At 43.1% G+C, this 17,853-nt stretch overlaps 1 protein-coding gene across 4 annotated transcripts in view; it reads right to left on the bottom strand.

Annotated features, from left to right (window-relative positions):
- Window positions 1-17,778, bottom strand: part of TOM1L2 (target of myb1 like 2 membrane trafficking protein) — a 56,918-nt gene extending 39,140 nt beyond the window's left edge. For 3 of the 4 annotated variants that reach the window (XM_071760394.1, XM_071760393.1, XM_071760392.1), the window contains exon 1: window positions 17,674-17,771. In XM_071760394.1, coding sequence (XP_071616495.1) covers window positions 17,674-17,725 — 52 coding nt within the window. In that variant the 5' untranslated portion in view covers window positions 17,726-17,771. Of the gene's footprint in view, window positions 1-17,673 lie in introns of all 4 variants that reach the window. The other variant, XM_071760391.1, reaches the window with a different exon arrangement.
- Between the last annotated feature and the right edge of the window lie 75 nt (window positions 17,779-17,853).

Consider the following 17,853-nt stretch of genomic DNA (forward strand, 5'->3'; position numbering starts at 1 on the left):
AGTGTGACTAAGGATACAGATGCCCACAGGCCATAATTATGGGAGATTATTTGGAGAAATACTCAATGGCTGGGTAACTCAAGTTTCAGTGACTTTTCCTGCACCAGAATCCTGGCTAAAGCAGCTCCACCAAGGACAGCAATTACAGGAGACTGAGACAAACCAGACAGCTAAGCAAAATCGAAGCAGAGAGAGCTGAAAAGAAGCCACCTATCTCCAAAACAGAGAGGGCACCATGGAAGAGGATGTTATGGGAAAAAGATCCTCCTTTGCAGCTCTTCTGACAGTGCTGCAAGACACAGAGATCACACTGCATAGGGTCTCACCCACCAGGGAAGAACCAGAGGCTACAAAACTCAAAACCATGCATCTTCACCTCTGGGGCCTTTTCAGCCATCACCACCTCATGGCAGAGCTCACTTTGGCAACAAAACCACTTGCCTGCTTGAGAAAGAGCCTCAGAGAGATGCAGTTTCCAAAATGTCCAGTAAATACTGTCCAGGTTATTGAATATTTTTAATTTACTGCATTTAGGCTCTGTTATACAGGGATTCTTCTAAGTTAAGTGCAAGCAGATGTGTTTAATGTTTCCTGGAATACAGGAATCCCTCTTTATGCAAAGCTGCTCATAACAATAACCTTTGTAGTTGCATTTTGTTCTTGTACTGTCCATCAGGCTTTATTGCTATGGAATGATCTGCCACCACCTCCCTATAGTCCTTCTTGCTTAGGAAAACATTTTAACATTACAAAAAACACCTTAATATTCAGTGATTTTTATTAAAAAAAAAAAAAAAAAATCACTATATCTGTTCTGCTGGAAGAGGTGATCTCCAAAGCTGCAAAGGATTTATAAGCACAGTGATGCAAAATGAGAGGTTATGCCTTAAATTGAGGGTATTCCTTATCTGGGCGTACAATTTGTTCTCTTAATCTAAAACAATATTAACAAATCTGTGTGTTCTTGACAGCATTTGGCATCAGGCAGCAACTTAGCAATATTTGTACTCTCTGGTTCTGCTATCACTTTTTATAAATGCTTCTGGAAAATGCTGACCCTGCACAAAGTTGTGCTAGCAGCCAATTCATTCATTGGCCTTGTAAGACCCATTTTGGTAAGGTTTATTTGGATAAAACAGGTATATGGCAGCACTCCACAGCTAAAAAACTGTGATAAGGGGATGCTGCTGCAGCCCTGCATGGAGGGTGGCACAGAAAGACTTGTCTGAGGTCCCCAGGAACCTTGTTTTTATTTTCCTCTTGAGATACACTGAGGAAAACGAAATCCCTTTTCTCCAGGGAAGTTTGGTTACTGCTTTTTTATTTTTACATTTCTGTTCTTTAGTTGGAGTAATACGTGGTTAAGACTGTGTGGGTTTAAGAACAGTAACAGTTGTCTTTTAGAGAATGAATTCTCACCCCCTTGGGTAATTTTTAATTCGAATAAGAGTCGGAAGCTAATTTTAGTCCCTTCTTCAGCGACAGAGAGCACACAAGTTCTTGCCATCTGTATTAGTTTGTCTTTTGTAGGGTGTGTGACCCAGATTTGCTGCTGCAGTGCTCTCTCAACTGTTACAAAGGAGTTAACTGACTGCAGAAAAGGCAGAAGGGGTGGTGTGTGATTTGTTTGAAGACCAGTATTACGCTGCAATGAACTGAAAGCCTGTAGAGCTCTTCCAGAGCCAAAACATAGCATGGTATAGTTCTGGATTTCTTGTGAAACAGCTCTGCCTGTGCTCACCTGTGAGAGAATCCCTGCCCAACATATCCAAAATGCAATAAATAAAAAATATTCAAGAACCTGTCCAGTATTTAATGGACAGTTTGGAAGCCGTGCATCTCTCTGAGGCTCCGCATCAAACAGCAAACAGATAGCACTGAAAAGATTAAACAGATTTTGGAAACGTTCACAGCAATTGCAAAGGAAGGGCATGCAAATCAGGCAAATCCCCTTTAAAAACAGCCACCAGTTCTTCAATCTCTTTCAGCCTCATTAAAAGGCATTTAACAGCACTAGTTCACACAAGGACTCTGGAACAGGACCAAAGGATTCCAGGGTGATAGAAGAAATGCTAAATCAGACACGGAAAAAGGCAGTGAGGAGGAGTCCCTCCTGCTTCTCCCCATGCTGAGCTGAGGTGTTTATGGTACAGTTTAACTGTGTACCAAAAGGTTGGCAGCTCCCAGCCTGGGTGCCTTGCACAGCTCCTGACCCCAGAACAATCCCCAGAGCTGTGAGCTCGTCACCGCAGCAGGAGGCAGGAGCTCGTGTCTCACAGAGATGTGACACCACCAGTGAGATTATCAGAAAGTCTCTCTTAGAAACAAGATGGTATCAGTTCCCACCACGTTTCCCAAATTAAAGCATAAGGTGTTCTGGTACAAAGAAAGACAACCTGGCACTCCATCCCTGACACGCTGCAGACCTTGGACACTGCACATGCACACACAAGCATTAGCTTATCTCTAGCCTGCAAAGAAATGGAGGAAAAAAAAATTTGCTGGTTTTTTTTCATTCACACCTTCCCTCTGAGATCTGACTCTTGTGGCCACATTTCCACACTCTGCCAAATGGCAAAATCAGTGTTTCCCTGCTCACAGGGAAACCGTGTACATTTGGTGGCATTCTGAAGGTGCTGAGCTGGCCAGAGGTGTAAAGTTTTCAGTGTAAGGAGCCTGGGTGCACACACCCTCCCAGCCAAGCCTCTCCCCAAGCAACCTGCTCTGACCTGAGCAATGTCACCACCAGGAAATCAAGTCAGAAATACCCGTGTAGGATGGGAACACTCTTAAATGCTGGGAAGAACATATGAACTTTTATCACCCAGCTCAGACCCAGCACAAAAGTCACCTAACAAAGAAACACTAACACCCACTTGTCCTGGAGAAATGACTCCTCCAGTCCTTTTCAGTCCATGCTAGTTTTGCTTCAAAGTTACAGTTCAACTGTTGATGACACTCTTAAAATTTGCCTGTGTTCACACATGGATGAACTAAAACAGAACTCGCTGCTCTTCCCTGCTTCCTCTTCCTGCTGCTCCTCCTCTCTGACCAATATCCTGAACCTGCCAACGGAGAAGCCTGCAGATTTTCATTAGGATTGGGCTGGCACAAACTGGAGGCTGTATGCTGGTCAACTTGCATGCCATATGCATGTTTATGCAGCTGAGACTGAAACACTGACTGCTGGAAGCACTGAGAGCAGCTACTCTAGCTTAATGATGACAGCAGGCATGACCAGGGTAGAAATACTCCTTCAAGGTCTATCTGTAAGTACTGGTAAGTGATTGCAGTCTGCATCATGTTCTTGGAAGAAAAGGCAAAGGAAAAAGTTAAATGTTGCACTAGCTATAAATCACATTAAATGAAAATGGTGCTATTTTCCCTCTGAATACCAGAATCTTGTGAATGTACAGATCTTGTGTTCAGAGATATCACAGTTGTCACTTTTGTGACTTCTCCAGATGTTGCTTCTGAGACTGGTAAATTTGGGAGGAATTATGCACGAAAAATCACCTCTGTTTATGCAAGAAGCATGCACACCAATGTACCACATGAGAGAGGTCTGAGAGCAAGAAAGTTCCCATCCCAAGTTTTTCCCCTCCATCCAACAGCATTTGGTGCACAAGATGTATAAAACTTTTTTTTTTTTTTTTTTTTTTTGGCCTGGAAGTTCAGAAGATTGTAGATCTTAGATCTTTGTCTTACCACTTAACAGTCCACCTGCCTACCAGCTGTGCTCAAAGATTGAAATTAGGAAATCAAACAGTCAGATGTGTTATGTTTCACTCTGCATAATATGTGGCAGGGAACAGAAGCAGCCAGAGTATTATTAGGCTTTTACTTCCATCCTACTGGTTCCCCTCCCTTTGGCACAGTGGAGCTCTCTCAGAAGCAAGAGCTATCAGCTGAGGTCAGATGCAAAATGCCTTCCCAGAATGGACAAAGGTCTTTCAGGGAAAAAAGAAAGAGTTTTGCAAGGCAATGCAAAAGGCATGAGATAGCTCACAAGGGAAGATAAGCTATTGAATGAGATGATAACATCTCTCCTCTGAGCTGTAGCTTATAGAATTGTTTTGCTTTAAAGCATCATCATGTTTTGTGACTGCAGTTGTCTCTCTGGGATTCAACAAATCATCAGTGACCTGCACAGCACTGTCAGTAAGACCTGGGGAAAGACCACACAGAGGCCGTGGAAACAGATTTCAGCTGTCCAAGCAAAATGAAGATAAAACTAAAGATCCTCAGCATTTGCATAGCTAAGACATCTCCCCAGGAAGACAGAGATATGCTAAAAACCCCCTTGGACCTAGCAGTCTATTCTTACTTTCTCTATATTTGCTTTCAGAAAGATAGTCATGGACACTTAGACATTATGGTAACCAACAGGAGGGTATTTTCCCTTTTATCAAAATGCAGCTATTAAAAACCAATCGTGACTCATTCAAAATTCAAGATCAAAACTCAGCTCTGAAGTGACTTACTCACAAAACCCTGCCAGTTTCTTTGTTAGAAAGCACAGCTCCAATAGCGTTTTTCAATTAGCCACCTCACTGCTCCAAGTCCTTTTTCTACATTCCTTATTTCACACTGCTCTGAAAATGCTGAGCTTCACACTTCCAAAGAAAAAGCCAGTCAGCTAGAACAAACAGGCTCAATCTGAACTGCAAGGCATTAGAGAAAAACGTGATTTGGGTGGTACTGCTGCAGGACTGGTCATAAACTCTAAACTGTTGTGATTTTTCGATTGATTTTTGGCTTACATCGAAACTCTTTGGGATGAAGTCATCCATCCTCCACTCACTGTTCTGCGGAAGTTTCTGATGCTGAATAAATGGATAATCGTGGTTTGTAATGACTGCAGAGTCTACATTAAAACAAAATAATGAGAGAAAGCGTGGACGTGCACATGTGCAATCATAATGATTATTTAGCTCAAATGCTGTTTGAAGGCACAGCTGGAAACTGGAAACTGGGAACTGTCATTTTCTCCAGGTAACTTTCAGGTTTTCTTTTTGAAGCTGCCACCCAAACGCCAAACTTCTTCAAATGTGTCTTCCAGATCACACTCACCTAAAGTCATGAATATGTAATATGCAATTATTGTGCCTTTTTCAAGACCACGTGGTGGTATTCACAGTTACACTGCACCATTCCTGTGATTTAAACAAGTTGCAGAAAAGGCATTGCCCAATGTCTCCCACAAATTCAGGCTCTCAGGAGCAGGGAACAACAGCTGATTAACTGAGCATAGCTGTGCAGTGGTTTGGAAAGAAGAGCAAGGTGAATGGATTAATACATATAAAACAAACATTAATAGCTTTACAACAAAGAAGATTTTTGTTTTGTACTTGGATGAGAGCTTCACCTGAACAAATAAGAGTAACAAAACAAAATCCTTACAATAATATCAAAGAGGCAAGGGAGCATGCCAGGCTGACTTGCTCAGTTCATCACATCTCATAGGTCATGGTGCATTTGTGGGTTGTAAAACCAGCTGGACCTTTCAGGACTGTGTTATTGTGTTGTATAGAAACAGCCTGACAGGGTAACCTACTCCAGGCAGGTTCTGTACTCAGATGGCATTCATCTCTGGCACAAATGATTGTTTACTCATAGTCCTTACAGCACTTGGAACCTGGATCCCAAGCAGAATGGTGTATTTCTATACAATCAAGACTTTTGTTATGAATCTTCTGACTTAAGTTCCCCCAGCAGCAGAAATTGTTGCTCCACTGAGTGACATGTGTCTGTAAGTCACTCTCTTTTAAAACAGATGGCAGAAAGCAACTACTGCTTTTTTACAACAAAGTAAAATCCCTCTGACTTACTCATTCCATACAGCTTTTAAAGAAAAACAAAAAACACAACAATAACACAACCATCAAAACTTCCTCCTGGGCACTGTGTGTTCATTAACTCTAACGTGTCCTTCAGAGCTGGGTCATACAGCAGCAGGTCCCAGCTCATCCAGCCATTTACATGATTTGGAGACACTTTTCCCTAAAACTCAGCCTACACCACACATTTCTTCACCTCTTTCCTCAGTGACCTTGGTCAGATTCCCATCTCCCTGCACACCCACGCTGTTGAAAGGATGGAGCTCCTTTACAATTGACAAACAAGGAGCTGCTCACACCAGGGATCAATACGCTAAAGCCTTCAATCAGAAATGTCAAAGCAGTGTTAAGGTGTATGTCCTGTATTAATGGATTTTAATGGCTTCAAATCAGGATGTTTACCATGTGATTTACTGTAGGGCAGTGACAGATCAATGCTCCTTTATGACATGTCACAGCTCATGACAGACTGTCCCCTCGGACCAGGGTAGAGTGGAGATGATGGCTCACCACTCTGCAAACATCTGTGATCGATCAGGCAACAATTCCAGTAGCCTAATATTATCACACTCTCAGTGTCCATCCTTCTTCTCTAGAAGAGAGGCATGAAAGCATAAATTAAAACCTTCCAGGTGACAAAATGTTCTCCCTCAGATTTGCCTTCTCTGAATTAGACCACAGCTTCTCCACGTGGCTCTGGATGGGAGAATTTATAAGCACAGAGTTATTAAACAGGTCACTGCCTTGGGATGGTTACCCAAACCTCCTCCCCCTTTAACCACAGTAAGGAATCAGGTGCTGTACACCAAATCCCACTGCCATGAAGTCACTTCCATAGGCAGAACTTGGATTATAGCCTACTGCTTGCCAAAGAGCTTTTATATTGCTTTAACTTCTCCAACAAAACTGGAGGGGGCTACCTTGTTCCTTAACTGAAAACTCAGGTATTAAAACAGACATCCTGGATGAATAATGCCTGTTCAAATTTTCTTAATATCGAGTCTTTGACTATCCTCAACCCATAAGAAAACCTCGATGAAGAAACTAGTCAAAGAAGCTGAAAAAAAAAGTCTTTTTCCAACATGCCTTAGTAGCTGAGAAGCTTTTCTCACCAGAAAGGCAACTCTCAACAAACAATTTCAATACTTAGAAAAGCTCCTAAACTAATACACATATATGAATTTGTCCTAATATGAAGAAAACAATTGCTAAAAGAAGAGCTGGTTCCATTCATTTTATCAGGCTTAACTTAAAAATCAGAGAGAAAGGGCAGCTGAAAATAGTGATTTATTCCTCAACTTCTAGGTTAAAAACTATGCCTAAAGGCTCTGTTACAGTGAGTTTGTGATTTATAAGTTCCACAGAACACCAGTATGACTTGAATAAACTGTTGCAAATTACCTTTAAAATATTCACCTCAAGATGTAGAGAAACAATACCACAATACAAAGCAGAATAATTTATTTGACCAGTAAGATACTACTGGGAGGCAAAAGGGAGAGAGAGAAAAATACACAACCAGATGCAGTTTTACCATGCAGAGCACTATTACAACTTGGGATCTTGAATGCACAAAATGTTGCAAGCATCATCAAGAGCAAGAAAATGTCCTGATCTGTGATGAGGTGCCCTGCTCAGGACTTCAACAGCATCCAGTAATTACAGGCGAGAATAAAAAAAAAATCTTTATGAAAAGTTATGGATGATCAGTGTGTCAGTGAGCTATATTTGAAATCTATCAGCTCTTGATGGCTAATTTTGTACTACATGAGTAAAGCAAGTTCTAATAACTCACTTGGGACTTCACTACTTACAAGCTACGTGGTTTCCATATTCATAAAACAAAACTAATTGCCTTTCATGGATAAAATGTTCTAAGAATTTTTAATCCACATCAGCTGCAAACTCTGAAAATCCATCCCCATTTATTTAAAACTCCCCCTCCCACTCACCCACTTGTAATATGTTGTTTGCTGCAAACAAACTAAAAGGCAAAGATGACCCATCAGACTCCTACATCAGAATTTTTTACAGGTTGCAACTAAAGTCAATTGCCCACATTCTCACATACTTAAAATAAACTGAAAAAACTAATCAAAGAAAAAGAAGGCAAAATCTTCCATTTGTGCAAAGAAAGAAGTTACAAGAACAAGTTTACTCCTTAGCTGCAGCATGCTAGAGTAGATTTTTAAATAAACATTGATACGCAGCAATAAAACTGTGTTGCAAATGAAATGAAACAACTCTTGACTAAAACCTGACTATTTCATGTATATGTTCCCACTCTAGCTCTCTGATACATCCACAGCTACAAAGGTGAGAGCTGCATCCTCTGGAAAACCATGATGATCCCACAGGGAAGTGAACAAGACAGTGAGGAATCTGCAGCCCTTGGGGGCTGACAGCTCATGTTTGCTGATGTGCAAGGCTTTGGTTTTGCTTCTCAATTTTGCAGCCTGCCCTCACACTGCTCCACATGATGACAGGAGGCCTGTGCAAGAGGCAGATAGCTCTCACCCTGTCCAAATGCTCCAATCTCTCCATGGCTTGAAGATCAGTGTCTGGAATACACTCAGCATTGTCACCACGGGGAGAGTTGGCTCCCATTCCACGAGATAACAGGAATCACTTCAGCCAAAGCTGCTGTTGTTGAAGGGCTCTGCTGCCAGCTGCCCGTTCCAACCACCCAAACTTGCTATGCCTGCAAAAACTTAGCAGCTAAACTCTCCCAAACCATTTTATCAGAAAACCTGAGCACCAATCAGGCAACAATAATAACAAGACACATGTGAAATTCCATCTCAAACAGGCTGGGAAATGCAGATGTTGGTCTCTAGTAACCCTACCAAAAATTCTGCTCCATTTCTACAGCCCTGTTGCTCATGTGCCACTGCTGTAGGTGAGCCTGAAAAAGACTGATGGATAGAAAATGTAAACAGCAGAAGTTTAGACCATACAGTATGTAAATGCCTATTTCCAGGACTGTCATTTTAATTTCCCCCTAAGTCCCCATTCACCAATTTCTTTTCCCATCACACAACTTTGGAAATTCTTCAGGTCAGGAACTGTCCCAATTCATTTCACATTCCACTGCCATTGTCTATATTACAGGATACCATTAGTGTGGTAAATTAAACACAATGCAAATGGATCAGGGGACTGCTGCATACTTTTGGAAAATGGCTCTGTTGGTCCTTGGATATTTACAATTCTAACCAGAACCCAGATTTTGAGCATGGCTCAAACAGTTTGGCTTATTTACCCTATGAAGCAGGGAAGCAAATCCTTGCAGGTGAAAAGGGCTGATGTTGTGCACTCTGAAAGCTGCAGGGCATGGATGGGAAGGCAGCTTTCCTGGTGTGAACATACACTGTGCTCTAGAACCTACAGAGAACCAGCTCTCTGGTCTTTGCTGCTTACAGCTTGATAATCAGCAACAGAGGAAATGTCACAGGATACCAAATAATAAATAGAAAACTTGGACAAGCCAGTGTGACAGCAAGATATGTTAGTGGCAATGCTCCTGTCAGGGAAAGCAGTGAGAAGCAGCAGCACCAGCCTGGCCATCTGCACTTGTGGCCAGCCCAAGAACTGGGCAGTGCTGGGTTAATGGTTGGACTTGATCCTAAAGGTTTTTTCCAGCCAAAAGAATTCTATGATTCTAGACTGAGCTTGACCAGCTCCAGCTGAGGTTAGCCTCTGCTGGACATTCCCTTATGTTTCTGGATGAATCAAGACTTTCTCCATTTCTTTTGGCTTTTATATTCATGTAGACTGTGCATGTCCTTCCCTCGAGCCCAGCAGCAGCTTCCTAAGCAACCACCAAGAGTGTCATGATGGCTTTTATGGCTTTTTATACCTTTTATAGGTGTAAAGCTTGCCTGAATCAGGCTGCATGGGTTCTGCTCTCTCCTGGTGATCAGCAGCAGCCTGGAGATGAAGCCAGCATGCAAACCAGGCTTTGCTTTCAGGGATGCTACATGTGAAAAACCTCATTAGCTGCAGCAAGACTCGAGGCTAATACCCTTTAAGGAACCCAGTTGGAAGAGGGATTTTTCATTACTCACTGGCTCTGCCAAGTCCTTGGCATCAATGAGGATTTTAAAGGCAGTTTTAATTATAGTAGGTAAAACCCACACATGATCAAGCTGCAGTGTCAGAAAACCACCAGAACTGAATACTGACCCATTTGGGTTGTTTGTTGAACTTTAATCACTTTCCAAGTCTGACAGCTGCTCAAACTTAATTGCTCATTATGCTTGTAAATAAAAACTGATCTCACTCTCTGATTAGCCAACCATCTTGTAGTTGCCATAACAACTTCTTGTCTAATAAGTGATTTCAGATTTACCATTATTTGTACTAGCAGAAAATTTCACAAAGGTCTGAAATCACTCTTTTCACTAAAATACCTTTCTAATTAGAAGAAGTGAACACCAGTAGAGAAAGGGCAGCTCAAAGATAATGAAAAGCCAGGCTATTTACTACAACAGCTTAAACATAAGATAAGGGTACCCCAAAACCAAACAGATGCCAGGTCCTGCTTAACCCTTACCTTTCATCATCACATCAGTTTATTATCATACCTATATCCCATAACAACTGCTCAGAAAAATACTAGACAGCATTCACATAATAAATATGGACTGATTTTAAGATTCCTTTCAAATTAAATATCCCAATAAAGTTTGCATATTTTCTCTCCTAATTTTGAATTAGGAACCAATCAATTGGTAAATTCCTTAACACTGTTAATGGACTGGAGTTCAAATTCCCTACAGCTTCATGTAGAAGAAGGAAAAGTGTTTGTATTCAGACCCACAGGCACTCAATGGACCAACTGCAGTGAAAGATGGTTTGGAAGGAAGGGTTCCAACAGTGTCTCACCTGTGGATCATCTCCAATTGACCATCTCCATTGACCATCTCAGTCAAAAACCTCAAGGGACTTTTCCTGCACTTACTTAGCTATACAAGTGGGTTTTTGGGTGTTTTTTTTGTCATTTGGGTCAAATACCAAACTGGTCACACTTCTTAAAGTAGGTGTATCCTACCAAAATACAAAGGATGCAACATGTCCAAGTTCACAACATCCTCAACCTTCCTGACGACATTTGGGATGTAACAAAGCCTTTCTTGCCTTAACAATAAGAAAATGATGCTCTGCAAAGTTCTTGGGGTGTTCAGTTTGTGTACATTTTCTTTGATCTCAATTTGAACAAAGAATTTCTTCCTAAAGTAATCTAACCCAGAAGGCTTCTGAGGACCAGCTGGGGAACAGAATGGCTTACTTTCTGAGAATAAAGCTTGGGAAGTAACCAAACTACTCAACAGGTTTCTCCTTAATATCTTCTGATTTAAATCTCCTGATGCTCTCTGAGGCCACATTGCAACCACTGAGCTGCCAAAGGTTTTCTGTGAACTGAGAGATACAAAAGTACAAGTAAATACTCCACACACAGTGGTGCCAGGAATTGCCCAAACACAGACCAGGGTCTATAGGTACACAGATTTTTTCCTTCCCTAATCCTTGATTTTGAAATGAGTTATTACATTACCTTGTAATTCTGGCAGGTACAGAACAACTGTAAATTGTGTGTTTAAATTTGAAAACAGTGCTGGCAATAACAGACTGGCTGAGCTTACCTGCAGCTGCCCTTCTTGAGCAACAGGAAGGGTGATCTACAAATGGGAAGATCTGGTTCCATGAGTCACATTTGCCTGTAGGTAAGGACCTGCTCCTCAGGGAGATCAGGCTCTAGCAAAGCCTTTACACCAGTGTCACTTGAGTTCAAGAATCAGCAGTTTTAAAGAGCCCTTTCCTGCTGATGATAAGTGAAACAAATGAGCAAAGCAATCGGGGAGAACAGTCAGCAGAATGACTAAGCAAATGCAGAAGATAAGGCCAGGCTGACCTAGGCAGGAATTTTATACTCAGCAACAAGTTTCCTTTACCAAGAAAACCAATAATTCCTCAAATGAGAAAATGGAAAATTAGTTATGGATGATCTGTGCAGATTTATCATATGGGAGGGGAATGGTGTTCTGCAGGCTGGCATTTCAGCTCACTTCCTAACTTCTCAGGGTTCCTGCAATGTTTCTTTCTCCCAGGTGTTGTCCAGACATTTATGGGTTTTATCACCCATGCACTGCACAGTTTTCAAAACCAGAAGACAGAATGTGAAATGATTTACCCAGAGTCAAATATGAAATACCAGGTGAGGAAGCAGACTGCCAGGCCAAGCCTGAAGAGCAGCAGCCCTGCAGGGTCATTTCCCAGGAAGGATTAGCTCACCAAAACTTCTGCAACCATTATCAGTGAGGATGCTGCCATATGCTTTGCTCACCTTCAAAGAAAGCTTAATTAAAACCTCACTTTATGAAATCAGAGGAAAGCCTGACTCATTTAAAACTGCTCTCAGTTCAACTAAGGAAAACACACTCTACTTCTTTTTTTGTGAAAACTATTTTAGGTTAAATACAAAATCACTTGGAAGAGTCTGTAGGGATTTTCTAACTGTGTTTTTAGTCAAGCATATTTTAAATATGCAGTTTTAAAAATCTGCTGAGTACATGAAGAGAGCAGTATCAAACTGGGAACGAGCTGTCCTCACACTGCAACCTCTCACATATAGATTTATATTTGAAGCATATGGAATATGTATTTAAGTGTACTGTGCTGGAAGAGATAAAACTGCAATGCCCAAAAATACATGCATTAATACCTTCAGGAACTACAGTCTCCTTTTGTGCCTATAAAATAAATCCAGCCTCAGAAAAGTAGTATTACATGGTATTAAACTAATTATCTAGCTCACACGTGTATGCAGTTTCCCCAAGTTGCCAGATTCATGACTCAGTATTTATTTGCCTCTTTAAAAGCAATGATAACTATTTTTGTATTTCATGGAGATTTTCCTTACAACATAATCCGTGGTCATGAGGTGAAAGGAGATCCAAATAATCTCATAAAACTAAAAGCACTTCAGACATCTCTCTATTCCTGCATGTACCGATGAACTAATTTATTTAGCAACCACATTTTTTTTCCAAGAATCAGAGAAATCTTAAAATATAAGAAACATGAAGAAAGGTTGTAAGTGCTTCTTGTGGAAAAGAAAAATAGGTATTTACATGCAACAACACCCCCACGTTGAGGTATTTCCTCATTAGGAAAAAAAAACCAAAACAAAAAACAGACAAGAGAGGGGAACAACACAACAGCTCTGGAACAGACTGTGTCCACCATATTTCTTATCAATTTAACAGCCTTGAATGGAAACTGCAAGTGCTTGGATAAAAACCAGTTGAAAAGCTGACTGCCTCACTGTTGCTTCAATAAAGTGCTCCTGTATCTTTTGCTGAAACCTTGGTTTTGTAGCCTCCTTAAGCAATACTCTGTATTAAATCACCAAGTTGTGCCCCCTCCAAAAAGAGACTCAAAAAAACCCCCAAAAATCAGACCAGCACCTCCTGTTCAAACTTCCCTTTGTCCTCAGCAACCGGGGATGAAAACCAACACCCTCTGATCAGTTGTGCAGGAATACCTTAATTTCTACTCTATTGTTAAAAATTAACTTTCAGGTCTCTCTGCATTTAACTCAGGTGCTGGACCCCTCTCCCTGGAGGTCTTTGGATTTGAGTCAAGAACAGCTGACTCCAGCAGGTCCCACCACAGCCCTGAGCAGAGCCCTGACCAAATGGGACCTCGATGCTCCCATCCATCATCCTGCCGGGAGCCCATTTCACACCTCACTGCCCCAACTCGACCCTTTGCACCTGAAGGGGGGAGGGCAGGAGCAAGAGTTGGTTTGGATTCAAACAAATAAATACTCTCCTGAAGCCTTCACAAAGTCTCCAGAGGAAAAAAACAAATACTGCAAAATGCCACCGGTTTTCCCATGTCCTCGCGTGTAAGCCATATGGTATGTATCAAATAAGGAGAATGAGGAAAAAAAAAACCCAAACAAAAAACAAACCCAAAAAAAGTCACAGGTGTTCCACATTCTTGTAATTCAATCAGCTTTAATCACCTAAGATGTTTCTGCTAACCTACAGTAAGGGCATTTGTTCTAATAACCTTGAATAGAGTGGTGACACTTTCAAGACTGCTCCCTTGAACAAAGAAAGATAAAAATGCAGGATCATAAATTTATGGCAGGATGTTGAATCTCAAGGCAAATTCCTGCTACTGTGAATTGCAGCTTTTCCCCTGTGCCAGCTCCTCTCCTAGTAGCAAGCAGTCTGTCTTCCCTGTTTCACTACACACCTTCTTGTTCCCCTCCTCCTCCCTGGTCAGGAGAACTCTTCAGTCCTCCTGTAAGGATCTGGTCTACTGTATTTAACTGGGAAAAATAAAACAGTTCAGTCCCAAGAATCATGGAATGGTTTGGGTTAGAAGGGACCTTAAATATCATCTAGTTCCAACCCTCCTGCATGGGTCAGCACCCAGCACCACAAAAAAATCTTGTCAGCCCCACCATACTCAGCAGCCTACAAAACCCACAGCACCCAATTCTAGACTCCAGCCAGCTCTCACAGGAGACCTTCCCTGGGGCTGGTGACACAACCACCCCTCTACCAGTCAGTCCCACACAGATGATCTCCAGAGGTCCCTTCCAACCCCTAACATTCTGTGAACCCCTAACATTCGAACATTCTGAAGGAACCACGAAGACTTCTGAGAAGTCCCACAAGGTGCTGAAAGGCACCGCTCGCTAACAACGCCTCTGGGAATTAATGGATCCTGCCACGTAATCCTGGGGAGAGGTTTTGAGTTTACATGCAAAATGGTGCAATTACCTCCCTCCCTTCACTGAGCCCTCTAGGTAAAAAGCAACGTGGAATGAGCAAAATGGTTTTTAATTTCTGGCATTCCCTCTGCACACCACAGCAGCTGACTGCCTTCCACACCACAGCCCTGCTGAAAATCGCCTCCTTCACTCAGGATAGGACCTTGCTAGGGACATGAGGGCATAAGTTCATTTTCCACAGGTCCATAAAAGGATTAAAGAAAAATTAAGTGAGGTTTGTAATTAGGAGCCACGATGGTGTTTTATAGAGTTGCTGTTAGAGGCTACCATGTAAGCCAGTCCAAAAATCAGGTAGCTTTCAGCAATGAAGAACCTGGCTGCCATCAAAACTGACATTTTAGATGCAGGAAACTCTACCCATCTCCATTACAATCCTCTGGGCTCATCCTAGCATTACTTTCCCACATTAAGCAAAAGAGTTAACATAAAAAGCCTGTCTAGCTTCAGACATCCAGATAAAGAGAAGGAGAAAAGAGAAAATCCCTCGCATTACCTCTCTCAGTTCTCCCCAAACCTTCTCTGACATCTTTGTTCTTTCAGACCTGGCATTTATCTGAAGACATTGTCCTAGCCCTAATTAAATCTTCATGTGAACCACTCCTGGCAGAGAACACACATTCTTGGTGTGCTGATGGACCTACATAATTTTCTGCACTTCTCCCGTATGGTGAGTGTGAGGCCTCGCTTGAAAACATCACAACTGTGTTCAACACAATATGTTTAAGCAGAAATACAAAATCATTTGGTTTCTTTTAAAGAATGAAGAGAAGCATAAGTGAAAATTCTCTTCCACGAGCTCATTGGAAAAAAACTGTGGAAACACTGGGCAAATAGCACCGTCTGAGAACAAGGCATGCTTTTGTTTTACTGCTGTCTCAGAAAGGGATAACTGGCAGTGAGAGGAGAAGCAGAAAAATGTTTCTTCCAAAATAAAATCTGCAGCTCTCTCTTCCCCCCCGGGGGTGAAGAAAAAACAAAACAAAACAAAACAAACAAACAAACAAAAAAAAAACCCAACCAAAAGAACATTCTTAAAGTGCAGCTGAATTTTACATTAAGGGAAGCTGCATTATAAGCTACTCACACACACACCTAACCTCAGCTGATGGAAGCAGCTCCTCCAGAGCTTTGTGTTCAAAGGCTCTAAGTTGGCAGGGAGTGTTCATTCACAGAGAGCCAGGGGATGCAGCAGCTCCAGAGTGATAAAGGCAGAAAGCTAGAAAAGTAGGTTTTTACTGCTAACCCCCCAGCCCCAACAATTCTGAAGCCTCAAGGAAGCTGTTTTACAGCACTTAGTGATGCTAAAAGACTCTGACAATAAATAGAGGAGAAATTACTGCCTTCCCTTAGCAAGGTTGGCTGTAGAAGGTTGTCCAAGCAGCTGTCCTGGCAGATGTGGTCAGATGGCCACACACACCACCACAAATTGACTTTAAAATCATGTTTAACTTCCAGTGTTCAGCCTATGATCCTCCAACTCTCGGCACTTCTCTCCCTAAGCAGAAGAAATAAACACCCCAGATGGCTAAAGGAAAACAGCAAGTTATACATATGCTCCATATAGTCTGAAAATAAAAAAAAAAACCCCAGGGGTCCAGCCATCTTCCAAGCACAGCTTGAGACTTTGCTATTCAAGGGCCTCTCAGTTCTACAAGGTGGTGTCTCTGCACATGGAAAGGAACTCCTGGGGTTTAAGGCCACCACCAGATACTCTGCAAACTTTTTCCACTTGAATTTTGAAAGACAAGAAATCTTCCACCGTTCCATAAACGGAGGCAGAGTAGCTACAGACCACAAGAAGTTAGACATGATGCTGAATATAACCTCTAAATGAGGTATTAGAACTCCTGCTGCTCATGAAACAAATCAAGGGAACCAAGAGTATGGCTACACTGGAGAGGGATGCAGGCACAAGAGCTTTCAACTGAACACCCCCTTGGCTCTGGGGGCTGCATTCCAACCTGAGCCAGGCTGTTGTTCTTTCTCCCTGCAGCACGAGTGATCTTGTGTTTCTTCAGGGTCTAGGGGAGGCAATGACAGCCCAACCAACCATGAGGAAACTCTGTAGAGTGGTGCACAGGCTTTCAGCTGTGGCAACCCAGACCAAAACCAGACTTGCCACAGTTGAGAGTGAACACATCTGTGGGAGGGAGGGAAGGAAGAAATAGAGCAACCCAGGAAGCCTTGGCTGGCCACACAGTGAAAGGACACTCAAAATAACCTGCCTGTTGTCACCAAAGCATTAGCAAAACCACAATTCAAGCTCTGGGTTGAAAATGGAGCATGTACTTGTATCCCTAAACCACATCACCTTCCCTGCAGACGCACAGGCCCAGGGAGGTTTCAGCACTTTGGGAAAAAGGGGGCTAAACACCAAGGCTGGAGCTGGTTTGTAACAGGGTGCTCACATGCAGGAAAAGGAACTGGGAGTGCAACAACTCTTCCTAATCCAACAACCATCTTGAAGTGGAGTCACACACCCTTCTCATAGCAGACAGACAGCTCAGAGCCACCACTACCCCCAGAGCCTTCAGCTGCCCACAGAACTCTCCACGACCCACAAGAACCCCCAGAGACTCCCCCTAAAACCCACAGTACCCACCAACCTCAATGCCCACCACCTCCTCCAGGGCCTTCACCAACCCTAAAATCCCTCGAGGCCCTCCCACACCTCCACACCCCCCACCGCCTCCACAGCCCCTATTAACCCCACACAGCGCCTCAACTCCTAAAGACCTCCACAAAGTCCCACAGACCCCCTCTTACTGCCTCCAGACCCCTCTCTGGGCCCTTAGACCACCTCCACACCACCTCACCGGCCCCCAGAGTCCCCTCCTTTCTCCAGAGCCCTCAGAGGGCCCCCCCAGACCCCTCTTGGCCTCCCCAGCACCTCACCCACACCCCCCGCCTCCCGGGGCCTGCACAGCCCCCGCTGCCTGGAGCCCCTCACCGCCTCCAGAGGCCCCGCTGAGCTCTCCGGACTCCCCCGCGGAGCCTCCCGCACCCCTCGGGCTTCCTTACCGAGGCTCTGCCCCACCGGGGTGCTGAACGGGTTCCCCAGCAGAAACTCCATCTTGGGATGACAACAAACAGCGACCCGGCGGCCCCCTCCTTCCCCACCCCGCCCTGACTGGCACCCGCGCTGACCAATCGCGGATCGTTTTACCGAGTGCGCCCCGCCTCCTCGCATCCCATTGGGCA

Source organism: Heliangelus exortis, chromosome 17 (genome assembly GCF_036169615.1).
Source record: "Heliangelus exortis chromosome 17, bHelExo1.hap1, whole genome shotgun sequence".
In the NCBI taxonomy this organism is placed as follows: domain Eukaryota; kingdom Metazoa; phylum Chordata; class Aves; order Apodiformes; family Trochilidae; genus Heliangelus; species Heliangelus exortis.